Consider the following 12,399-nt stretch of genomic DNA (forward strand, 5'->3'; position numbering starts at 1 on the left):
ATCCACCCGCCTCGGCCTCCCAAAGTGCTGGGATTACAGGCGTGGCCCCCACCACCCGACAATTTTTTTTTTTTTTTTTTTTGAGCTGGAGTCTCACTTTGTATCCCTGGCTGGAGGGCAGAGGCAAAATCTTGGCTCACTGCAACCCCCACCTCCCAGGTTCAAGTTATTCTCCTGAATTAGCCTCCTGAAGAACTGAGATTAGCTGGGTGTGTTGGTGCATGCCTGTAATTTTTGCATTTTTGGTAGAGGTGGGGTTTCACCCTGTTGGCCAGGCTGATCTCAGACTCCTGAAATCAAGTGATCCACCCGCCTCGGCCTCCCAAAATGCTGGGATTACAGGCTTGAGCCACCATGCCCAGCAAACAATTCTTACTTACTCTGTAGAAGGCACTGTGCTGAATGATTTACCTGCATTATTTTATTTACTCCAAAAAACCTAAGGGTACTATTATTTAATATTATTCTCCCTTCTCAAATGGTGAAACTTGGGTTTAGAGAACCTAAGAAACTTGACTAAAGACACACGCTAGTTAAATGAGAAAAAAAAAAAATCCTAGAATTTCAAAGGTGCAGAAATTGGTTCAACCAAACCCAATCTTTCATGAAGAAACAGAAGCTCAGTTGCGATAAAGGCAGATTAACAGACTACTAAAGTCACCTGGGTAGAGAGACTGAGACCGCCGCCCCTACATCCCCAGCAGTCTCTCCTAATCACTCTGTACTATCTTGAAGTTATTTCCTACCTAGAGTTTACTCATTATTCAGGTGTTCTGCTTACCAAGAGAACTTTTAAAGTTTTTCAAAAAACTATAAGCAACAGAAAGGAGGAGGTCATGTACATATATATACTCATTAAACATAATACTTTACATTTTATCATGGCTACTTTATGATTTGTTGTATTTTAAAAAGAAAAATATATCTCAATTACCTTAATTTCCTAATTTTCCAACTCTTTATATGAATAGAAGGTAACAACTAAATCTGAGTCAAAGAAAGGGTAAAAGGCATTGTTTTTAAATTCTCCATTCCCAATTTTACATTTATTTTCTGCTCAAGATTACATAGTAGACAAATATATACCAAAAATTGTAGAAAGAGCCTAGTATTTCAGGAGTCTTAAAAAAATAATTAAGACCAATTTGTGCATTCTAATCTCCTACAAAGAGAACTGACTTCTGCTTATTAAAATGGTTAGTCTGGGCCGGGCGCGGTGGCTCACGCTTGTAATCCCAGCACTTTGGGAGGCCGAGGCGGGTGGATCACAAGGTCAAGAGATCAAGACCATCCTGGTCAACATGGTGAAACCCCGTCTCTACTAAAACTACAAAAATTAGCTGGGCATGGTGGCGCACGCCTGTAGTCCCAGCTACTCGGGAGGCTGAGGCAGGAGAATTGCTTGAACCCAGGAGGCGGAGGTTGCGGTGAGCCAAGATCGCGCCATTGCACTCCAGCCTGGGTAACAAAAGCGAAGCTCCGTCTCAAAAAAATAAATAAATAAATAAAATAAAATAAAATGGTTAGTCTGCTGTGTTCTCTCCCTCCAGTTACTACTGCTGAACAATCATAGTGAAATGAATTTTAACACCCCAGGAGTCGGTCAATGAATAGTTACCCTATTAAGTGTAAATATAAACAGTCACTTTAGCTCCATAATCTAAAATTAATATAATAACGTATGCAGCTTTACTATATACTATACTAGACATTGTTCTAAAGCCCTTGGCATGTTTATTCATTAATTGCACAGCGTATACAGTCCACCATATTTCCCCATTTTACAGATGGGGATAACTGAGGTACAGAGAGGTTAAGTAACCTGCCTAAAATTACACATACAGCAAGTGGTAGAGCTCAGACTGCATCCAGGTGGTCGGGTTCCTGTCTCTCCAAAAAGTCTGCTTTTTGCAGAGCCCAAATGATAGGTCCCAAATCAACTATCGGTCCCACTCCCCCCCCCATATGACTCCCAAATATGACATTTCCATTCTCCCTACTACCAAGCCTACAATGTGCTTTTAACAATTTTTTCTTTTTTTTTTTTTGAGATGGGAGTTTCGCTCTTGTTACCCAGGCTGGAGTGCAATGGCGCGATCTCGGCTCACCGCAACCTCCGCCTCCTGGGTTCAGGCAATTCTCCTGCCTCAGCCTCCTGAGTAGCTGGGATTACAGGCATGCACCACCATGCCCAGCTAATTTTTTGTATTTTTAGTAGAGACGGGGTTTCACCGTGTTGACCAGGATGGTCTTGATCTCTTGACCTCGTGATCCACCCGCCTCGGCCTCCCAAAGTGCTGGGATTATAGGCGTGAGCCACCGCGCCTGGCCTAACAATTGTTTCCACATTGACTTTTCCAAGTCTGAATTCTCTCTGCATTTAAACATATTACAGAATTGTAGGCATAAACACTGATAACACCTACCATTACTGACCACAAACAACATGCTAGATGTAATGCTACTATCTTTGTCATCATTTAAAAGTTATAAAGAATGTGTAATCAGACCCATTTTACTGGTGAGAAAACTGAGGCTCAGAGAGGCTGAATATTTTGACCATGTTCTCATAGCCAATAAATGAGAGCTTTAAAAGACACACATGCTGAAGTATATATATACATATATGTCTTTCTCATGCGTACCTGCTTCCTTTACTTCTTTGATATCGTCTAGAGCATCTAGGTCCTATACTATTCATAATGGAGGTATTTCTTCAACAAACGAATTCTACAAATTACTAGGAAAACAGCAATTAATGCTTTGTTTTTTGGTTTTTTTTTTAGGTGGAGTCTCTGTTGCCCAGGCAGGAGTGCGGTAGCGCAATCCTGGCTCATCACAACCTCCACCTTCCCTGTTCAAGCGATTTTCCCAAGTAGCCTCATCCTCCCAAGAAGCTGGGACTACAGGTGCTCACCACCATGCCAGACTAATTTTTGTATTTTTAGTAGAGATGGGGATTTGCCAATATTGGCGAGGCTGGTCTTGAACTCCTGACCTCAGGTGATCTGCCCACTTCGGCCTTGCAAGGTACAGAGATTACAGGCGTTAGCTTTCTTAATGGCTTTTAATATCACTTATTAAATTAACATTTAATATTATTTATTAGATTACTGCTTTCTTAATGGCTTTTAATGTTACTCCCCCAAAACAAAAAGACCCAACACCTTAATTAACATGGACACAAATAATTCGGATGGCCCCTTCCTAAAAAAAATTAAATATTAGTAGTTCAAATCTTTTAGTTAACAGTATCCATATTGGAACCCAAGATTATTCTCCCACTCATAGATTTCTCCTCCACTACTCCCTACCCACCAGCCATCAGACTAGTCCCCAAAGAAAGGGTTAGGTATAAATTGTTTTGCTTTGCCATTAGTTAACGAACAATTTATCTGTGCCCTAGGGAAACAGCAACCTGACAGCATCCCTGATTCTGCAGCCTGCTAAACTTAAACCAATCTCACTTCTTGCTCAGTGATTTCTTTTTAACCCACTAATGAGCATACTGTAAATGCTCATTACATAAACATCCTTTCTTCCTGGATACAAAGGTTTTAGCAGCAGTAATCCCAGGGAATATTATAGCAACGATTATTGCTCATTTACTCAATGTGAAAGGTGACAATCACGTTTGTTTCAGTATTCAATATTTTAACAATATTTTAATGTCACTATAAACACTGAGTGAAATAAGCTAATCAGGTATCCCAATTAATAACAAATGGGTGAAACGGAAACCAGAAAAAAAAATTTCACCGTTCATACTCTAGATACTGTGAAAATACCCGTGTTACCTGTTATAACAGGGTACCTTCGTTCTCTCCCAGCATATGCCACACCTTTTAGGTTGACAAAAGCAGGAAGACATCGGGGCTTTGTGTTTTAAAAATCCCAAAAAAGATTACTCAAACCTCTCCCCAAGAGCAAATTCTAAGAAGGAAGAATTCCACCTCCCTTTTCTTTACCACAAACCCTAGACTTTCCGCCTCTAGCAACCAGAGAGGGCTGGGGGTGGGGGAGAAGGTGGTTAGAAAACAGAACGCACGACTCGGTCATCTCCCAGCCTGGCCCATCCCAAACTTCACCTAGGCAAGGCGAAAAGCAGGAAGGCACCAGGAATTCCTAGGAAATGGTCTCACCCCACCAGAGAACATTTTTAACTTCCTCGAAGCCACCATTTCCCCGGGGCATTATCACACACTCCCACCCGGACATATTACCTAAGAGAGTACTTAAAAGCACAACACACACACACAAAGAAATACACAGCGCTTGAAGCGGGCAGCTTCGGCTCAGGCGGCGCGGGGAAGCCTGGAGACCACGCGGAGCCGCAGCCAAGTTGCCACAGCGATCGCCTCGACGGTGCAGGCGCGGCCGCAGGCGGCTGGAAAAGCAGCTCGCGGGGCTCTAGCTCCAAGCCCCACGCCCGGACCCTCCGACCAGGAAGCTCGCCTTGGTGGCCCAGTCTCTCCCGGAGGTCTCCGGCCTCGGCCAGAGCGATAAGGTGGATCGGTGCTTCCCACCCTGCCAGCTCCGCCCTCCAGACCACATTCCTGAGAAGCCCTACTCCCGCGACGCCGCGCCCGGGAGAAGGCAGGAGCGCGACGCCGCGGCCGCAGGGCAGGAGCGTAGTCGGCCTCACGCCCTCCCGCCCCTGGCCCCGGCTCCGGCCCCGGCCCGTGAGGCGCCTCCGGGGCGAGGTCGCGGCGGCAGCCCCGCCACAGGTAGCGCCGGCCCCCGCCCGCCGCCGCCCGGGCGCCCCCGGCAGGCCCGCTCCAGGTACCTGGATGAACTGGATGGTGAGCGCCGACTTCCCCACGCCGCCACCGCCGACCACCACGAGCCGGTACTTCTCCTGGCCGGAGCCGTCCCGCCAGCCGGCCGCGGCCATGGGGACGCCACAGAGCCCAGCCTGACCGCGCCAAGCCGCCGCTGCCGCCCGCCCTAGGCCCGGCTCCGGGGACGTGTGCAGCCGGCGGGCAGCGGGCGAGCGGCCGGGCGCGGGTCGCGGGTAGCGGGAGGTATCGGGAGAGCAGGTCTGCGCGCCGGCGCGGCGCCAGGAGCTGGCTGGGTACCGCCCGAGGCGCGGAGAAGTGGGGTGACGGCACGGGCCAGTGGCGGCAGCGGCCGGGGGGCGCGCTCCTCTACGCGTCTCCGCAGCGCTTGCCGAACGCAGCCTCCAGCGCCGCCACAAATGGCCGTCTGGGGGCCGGGCTGCCAGGCTGAGGTGCTGCATATGCATGAGGAGGCGGGGAGGGGCGGGGCCACGCTGCTTGGGGCTGAGATTCGGGAGGTGACCCAGGCTTCAGAACCCCACGGACAAGCTACTCCAATTCCTAGCCAGTGAGCGAGTGTGGGAGTGGGTGTCAGCTGGGAGTGGGACGAAAGCAGTAAGAGTGTGTGACCCTAATTGTGTATGTCAGGGATTGTGTGGGTGGAAAAATACAATATGTGACGGCTTGTGTGAAAAATAGAGCTGTTGGCATATTAACTCAGTTTTATAGGAGAGTAAACACCGTGCTTTAAAAGTACAGATGGTGACCATACTTGTGTGAAAAACAGTATGTGACAGTGATTGAGGATTAGAGCTGTGTCACAGTAATTGAGTGTGTGATGGGCATGTGCTTGTGACAGTGTGAAGAATGGGACAGTGGGTGAGCATGGAGAATAAGTCACAGTGATTGAGCTTGCATGGGGAAGACGGAATGTAACAGATTTTGTATGTGTCAGTACAGTGTCATAGTTGCTATGTTTGTGGGTGACAAATGTTCAGTAATTGGATATGAGGAGTGTGAGTGTGAGGGTTTGAACTCCTGGCCTCAAGCAATCCTCCTGCCTCGGCCTCCCAAAGTGCTGGGATTATAGGTGTAAGTCACTGCCCTGGCCTCATGGGGTTTTTAATAAGAATTAAATAAGCACATAAAACAGTGCTGGTACACAGGAAGCATTTACAGCAATTTTGGAACATGACTACAAGTTCTTGGATTTACCTGGTAACTCACTTGGAACCAGTAGAATGCAGCAGAAGGGATGCTGCCTAAGTTCCCAGGCTAGATCAGAAGAGGCCATGTAACTGTTCTCTTGGTATTCTCACTCCGGGAGAAACAAAGTTTGACAACCATAAGACTGCCATGCTACAGAGGCCACATGTTGGCATGCCAGTCAAAATTCTCACTGATGGCCAGGAGCAACATGTCAATTAAAAAAAAAAAAATTCCCACTGAGCTCCCACGAGATCACCAGCATCACCTGTCAGCCATCTGAGTGAGACATCTTGGACACTCAGCCCAATGGAGCCTTCCAGTGATGGCATCCCCTGTTAGTGTCTGACTGCAACTGTGTGAGAGACCCCAAGCAAGAACTATCTACCCAGCCCAGCCCTTCCTGAATTTTATATATATATATATATATATATATATATATATACACACACACACACACACACACACACACACACTTTAATTTTGTCTTTTTTGAAAGACAAGATCCTTCTGTCACCCAGGCTGAAATGCAGTGGGACAATCATGGCTCACTGAAGCCTCCAACTTCTGAACTCAAGTGATCCTTCCACCTCAGCCTCACTAGCAGCTGGGACTTCAGGCACATGCCATCATGCTCAGGTAATTTTTTTTTTTTTTTGGAAACAAGTTTTCCCTATGTTACCAGGCTGGTCTCAAACTCCCCAAGTGCTGGGATTGCTGGGAGCGATGGCTCACACCTATAATGCCAGCACTTTGGAAAGCCCAGGCGGGTGGATCGCTTGAGCCCAGGAGTTCCAGACCAACCTGGCCAACATGGCTAAACCCATCTCTTCTAGAAATACAAAATTTAGCCAGGAGTGGTGGCATAGGCTTGTAGTTCCAGCTACTCCAGAGACTGAGGTGGGAGGATCACTTGAGCCTGGGACGCAGAAGTTGCAGTGAACCAAGTTTGTGCCACTGCCCTATCACCTGGGCAAAAGAGCAGCTCAAAAAAAAAACAGTGCTGGGATTACAGGCATGAACCAGCACTCACAGCCCTTCTGGAATACTTGACCCACAAAATCGTGAGCAAAATAAAATTGTAGTGGCTCACGCCTATAATCCCAACCTTTGGGAGGCCAAGGTAGGCAGATCACTTGAGCCCAGGAGTTCCAGACCAGCCTGGCCAACATGACTAATCCCATCTCTACAAAAAATTACAAAAATTAGCCATGAGTGGTGGTGCACGTGCTTGTAGTCCCAGCCACTCCGGAGGCTGAGGTGAGAGGATATTTGAGCCTGGAACACAGAAGTGACAGTGAGCCAAGTTTGTGCCACTGTACTCGCACCTGGACAACAGAGCGGGCTCAAAAAAAAAAGTGCTGGGATTACAGGCATGATCCATCACTCCTCGCCCTTCTTGAACATTTGACCCACAAAATCGTAAGCAAAATAAAATTGTAGCAGCTCCTGTCTGTAATCCCTGCACTTTGGAAGTCAGAGGCAGGAGGATGACTGGGACCCAGGAGGCGGAGGTTTCAGTAAGCCGAGATTGAGGCCACCGCACTCCAGCCTGGGTGAAGAGCGAGATCCTGTCTCAAAAAAAAAAAAAAGTACATTGAAATACTGCTTCACATACTCAAGGATGACTAAAATTAAAAAGACAGATTATATAAGTGTTGATGAAGATGTGAAGAAACTGGAGCCCTCATACACTGTGGGCAGGTGTGTTAAATGATGCCACTGCTTTGGAAAACTGTATGTAAGTTCATCAAAAGATTAAATGTAGAGTTATCATCCAACCTGACAATTACTCTCCTACTTATCTATACCTGAGAGAAATGAAGACATATAGGCACATGAAAACTTGTTTGTGAATGTTCATAGTGTTGTTATATGTAATAACCAAAAAGTGGAAACAATTGTTCCTCAGCTGATGAGTGGATAAACAAAATGTCATATAGCCACACAATAGAATATTATTTGGCAATAAAAAGGAATGAGGTCCTGATACATGCTACAACATGGATAAACTTTGAAAACATTATGCTAAATGAAAGAAGACAGACCCAAAAGACCACATATTATATAATTCCATTTATATAAAAGGTCCAGAATAGGCAAATCTATAGATTCAGAAAGCAGATTTGTGGTTGCCAGAACTACAGCAACCAATAGCAAGTATGGGGTTTCTTTTTGAGGAGTTGAAAATGTTTTGAAATTAGATAGTGGTGTTGATTCCACAACTCTGTAAATATACTAAAAACATTGGATTGTATGCTTTATATGGGTGAATTTTATTGTGTGAATTATATCTCAGAGAAGTAACAAGAAAAAAAGATTCAATTGCAAGGTTTTATTTGAACTGTGAAGTTCAAGGAAGTGGCTTTTTACTTCAGTATGTTCTCCATATTAACTCTATTCCTTTACTTTTTTATTTGACTCAAAACGTAGTATTCAGCAAACAAAAAGTCCATATGCTCCACCCCACCCAGACTTTCTATTCTAAAATGAGCTCTTTCCCTTAGAAAATGCCCCCAAAAGCATACAATGAAAAGAAACTTCCCTGCAAACACAAATCACTGAAGACACACAGGAGAATATGGAAGAGGAAGAACTAGTTGTCACTCAAGCCAATTAAAGGTGAATTTTCAGCTTAATCTGAAAAGTTTCCTTTTCAAGTAGCTGACAGTAAGTACATAAATCTTCATGAAAAGAATGATCTAGAACCTTAGAAAGAACAGTAGAGATCATCCCCCTTACTTTATACAAAGAAATCCTGTGGCAAGGGGGAGAATTTCTTTCCCAATGTCACCTAGCAAGTTGTTAGCAAGGATTAGGAAATAGGTCTCCTGACTCCCTTGCTCAGAGCACTTTGCCCCACGCCAAGCTGGGTGTTATCCAGAACCCCAGAGAGCCTCACATCGCAGAGGGAGGCAGTGTGATGCTGCCAGTCAAGAGAGCTGTTGACTGCATCATTTTGACTTAAATTGAGTGATTGTTTAGCTAAAGTGTTGTCAAGAGATTTCAACAGGCAGAATTCAGAGCCAGATCTGGCCAGTGCATATGTTTTGGCCTACAATTCAAATTTTTTGTTTAAATTTTGAATTGGTTGCTGATATTAAAAATAGGATATTTCACAAATCTGGATTTCTAACTCTTCTTGGGAAAGTTAAGTGGAATATCTAGCAACACTGGACTGGTGTTATCTGGCAACAACTAGCTAAAGCTAAGTACTGACTGCCTTTAAGAGAACATAAGATCCTCCTGTTCATCAGAGTCACCAGCACTCTTCTCTCATACACCACCCATTTGTTACCTGCCTGGCTTTAGTGAGCTTTAAGAGCTTGCAAATCCTACTACTATACGGCAATGTTCTCCACGAAGGATGTGCTTCCAAGTCCCCTGTAGTGTATTTTATTTATTTATTTTTTCCTATTCGAACATGAAAGGCAGCCTGTAGTATCTTTTAAAATGAAGAAACTGGGCTTCTCCCCAGACCTGCTAAATGAGAACCTCTGAGGATGCAGACTTAGAATCTGAATTTGTATATTAAATATTTAAAGTGACGGTCAGATGTGGTGGCTCATACCTGTAATCCCAGCACGTTGGGAGGCCAAGGCAGGTGGATCACCTGAGATCAGGAGTTCAAGATCAGCCTGGCCAACATGGTGAAATCCCGTCTCTAATAAAAATACAAAATAATTTAGCTGGGCATGGTGGTGTGTGCCTATAATCCCAGCTACTTAGGAGGCTGAGGCAGGAGAATCAGTTGAACCGGGGAGGCAGAGGTTGCAGTGAGCTGAGATTGTACCACTGCACTCCAGCCTGGGCAACAGAGCAGGGCTCTGTCTCAAAAAAATAAAGTGACTCTAAGACACCACCACAGCAAGAACTCAGAGAAGGGTATACATCCCTGTCCACTCTTTATTTCAGGACAAACAATGACCCGTCTCATTTGGATTGTTGATTACTCATCATCTTTAAAAACCAATATTGACCAAACAGCATCCCTGGGCCATCCCAGAGACAGGATCTGAGGGAAGAGTGGAGAGGGAGATGCTAAAATCAAGACTCCCCTGACCTCATCTATAGCACATAGACAGAGCCAAGATCTGGTGGCCAAAGAAGGCCAAGCCCCCAGATCAGAGCCTGCAATACTTATTAAGGGTGATGGAGGAGCATCATCCACTTATTTCCTTAATGGGCCATTGCTTTTAACGTGAATGAATGGCTGGCAGAGAATGAAACAGCCCAGCAGGAGCTGCATGCATCTGAGATGAGACAGAAGCACAAATCTATTCCTTGTTTAAAGATCACGTTGCTAAGAATAGAAATTGAAACACACGCTTAAGCGTGTGCACACACACACAGCCCTGAGGAAGGCCATAATGGAGATGGAGAAATCCACAACAGAAAAGGCATCTTGAGTTCACTCCCTCTAAAGCTCTCCTTTCACAGATGGGGAAATAAAGGCCCACAGAGGGAAGAGCGGTCCCCAGCATCACCTGGAAACAGAGCAGAAGCATGACTGGAACTCAGATTTTTGTCTCCCACCTTGAGATCCATCTCAGTGTAGCACACTGTCTTAGGAACTCAAGAGCCCAGAAGGCTGAGCAGGGCCAAAAACCATACATCCCTTCTTCTGCATAGTTACCAGAAAGAATCAAGCAAAGGTATCACCATTGCCTTTTTTTTTTTTTTTTTTTTTTTTTTGAGACAGAGTCTCACTCTGTCACCCAGGCTGGAGTAACAGTGGCTCAGTCTTGGCTCACTGCAACCTCTGCCTCCTGGGTTGAAGTGATTCTCATGCCTCAGCCTCCAGAGCAGCTGGGACTACAGGTGTGCACGACTACGCCCAGCTAATTTTTGTATTTTTAGTAGATACAGGCTTTTGCCATGTTGACCAGGCTGGTCTCAAACTCCTGACTTCAGGTGATCTGCTCACCTCGGCCTCCCAAACTGCTGGAATTACAGGTATGAGCCACCGCGCCCAGTCTCACCATAGCATTTTTTAAATAATGAAATATTGAAAACTCCCGAAATATTCAACAACAGGGACTTGGATAAATCAATGATGCAATGGCCACTATGTGGCCCTTAAAAATAATTTTTATAGGAAAATGAGAACGGTAGGTGCTATGGTCTAAATGTTTGTGTTCCCACCCAAAAATTCGTATGTTAAAACTCAATACTAAATGTAATAACATTAAAAAGTGGGGCCTTTAGGAGGTTATTAGGGCTCTGCCCTTATGAATGGGGTTAGTGCCTCTATTAGGCTTCCCTAGAGGGACAGAATTAATGAAATATATATATATAAAGGACTGTTTATTAAGTATTAACTCACATGATCACATGATTCACAATAGGCTGCCTGTAGACTGAGGAGGAAGGAGAGCCAGTCTGAGTTCCTAAACTGAAGAACTTGTAGTCCAATGTTCAAGGGCAGGAAGCATCCAGCAAGGGAGAAAGATGTAGCTGGGAGGCTAGGCCAGTCTCTCTTTTCACATTTTTCTGCCTCCTTATATTCTAGCCTCACTGGCAGCTGATTAGATTGTACCCATCTAGATTAAAGGTGATTTCCCAGCCCACTGATTCTAAATGTTAATCTCCTTTGGCAACACCCTCAAAAGATATACCCAGGATATTTTGTATCCTTCAAACCAGTCAAGTTAACACTCAGTATTAACCATCACGGTGCCCTTATAAAAGAGGCTTGAAGAAGGCTGTTTGCCCCTTCTGCCACTTGGGGACACATAGAAGTCACCATCTGTAACGCAGAGAACCCTCACCAAACATGAAATCTGCTAGCATTTTGACCTGGACTTCCCAGCCTCAAGAACTGTAAGAAATACATTTATGTTGCTTAACCATTACTCAGTCTAAGATAATATATATTTTTATCCACTGGCCAGTTACTAGAAATAAGATATTTTGGGCCGGGTGTGGTGTCTCATGCCTGTAATCCCAGTACTTTGGAAGGCCAAGGGGAGCAGATCACCTGAGATCAGGAGTTCAAGACCAACCTGGCCAACATGGTGAAACTCCATCTCTACAAAAATTAGCCAGGCATGATGGTGGATGCCTGTAATCCCAGCTAGTCTGGAGGCTGAGACGGGAGAATCCCTTGAACCCAGGAGGTAGAGGTTGCAGTAAGCCGAGATCGTGCCATTGCACTCCAGCCTGGGTGACAAAGCAAGACTCTTCCTCAGCCGGGCGCGGTGGCTCAAGCCTGTAATCCCAGCACTTTGGGAGGCCGAGGCGGGTGGATCACGAGGTCAAGAGATCGAGACCATCCTGGTCAACACGGTGAAACCCCGTCTCTACTAAAAATACAAAAAATTAGCTGGGCATGGTGGTGCGTGCCTGTAATCCCAGCTACTCAGGAGGCTGAGGCAGGAGAATTGCCTGAACCCAGGAGGCGGAGGTTGCGGTG

At 45.5% G+C, this 12,399-nt stretch overlaps 1 protein-coding gene and 3 long non-coding RNA genes across 5 annotated transcripts in view; 3 read left to right on the forward strand and 1 right to left on the reverse strand.

The window, feature by feature from the left end:
• The window catches only part of LOC116525160, a 4,947-nt gene extending 4,127 nt beyond the window's left edge, over positions 1-820 (forward strand). Inside the window, exon 3 of the long non-coding RNA XR_004257600.1 lies at positions 799-820. This is a non-coding gene — a long non-coding RNA (uncharacterized LOC116525160). The remainder of the gene's footprint in view (positions 1-798) is intronic.
• The window catches only part of RRAS2 (RAS related 2), a 91,151-nt gene extending 85,948 nt beyond the window's left edge, over positions 1-5,203 (reverse strand). For both annotated transcript variants that reach the window (XM_032240840.1, XM_032240839.1), the window contains exon 1: positions 4,787-5,203. In XM_032240840.1, coding sequence (XP_032096731.1) covers positions 4,787-4,894 — 108 coding nt within the window. In that variant the 5' untranslated portion in view covers positions 4,895-5,203. The remainder of the gene's footprint in view (positions 1-4,786) is intronic.
• The window catches only part of LOC116525161, a 27,362-nt gene extending 15,161 nt beyond the window's left edge, over positions 1-12,201 (forward strand). Inside the window, exons 2-3 of the long non-coding RNA XR_004257601.1 lie at positions 6,924-6,931; positions 12,176-12,201. This is a non-coding gene — a long non-coding RNA (uncharacterized LOC116525161). The remainder of the gene's footprint in view (positions 1-6,923; positions 6,932-12,175) is intronic.
• On the forward strand, positions 2,980-3,194 carry LOC116525163. The gene is made up of 2 exons (XR_004257603.1): positions 2,980-3,047; positions 3,110-3,194. It is a non-coding gene; the product is annotated as an uncharacterized LOC116525163 (long non-coding RNA).
• Positions 12,202-12,399: the final 198 nt, after the last annotated feature.

This window comes from Sapajus apella, unplaced genomic scaffold (assembly GCF_009761245.1).
Source record: "Sapajus apella isolate SASKATOON/1434 unplaced genomic scaffold, GSC_monkey_1.0 scaffold47, whole genome shotgun sequence".
Taxonomy (NCBI): Eukaryota; Metazoa; Chordata; class Mammalia; order Primates; family Cebidae; genus Sapajus; species Sapajus apella.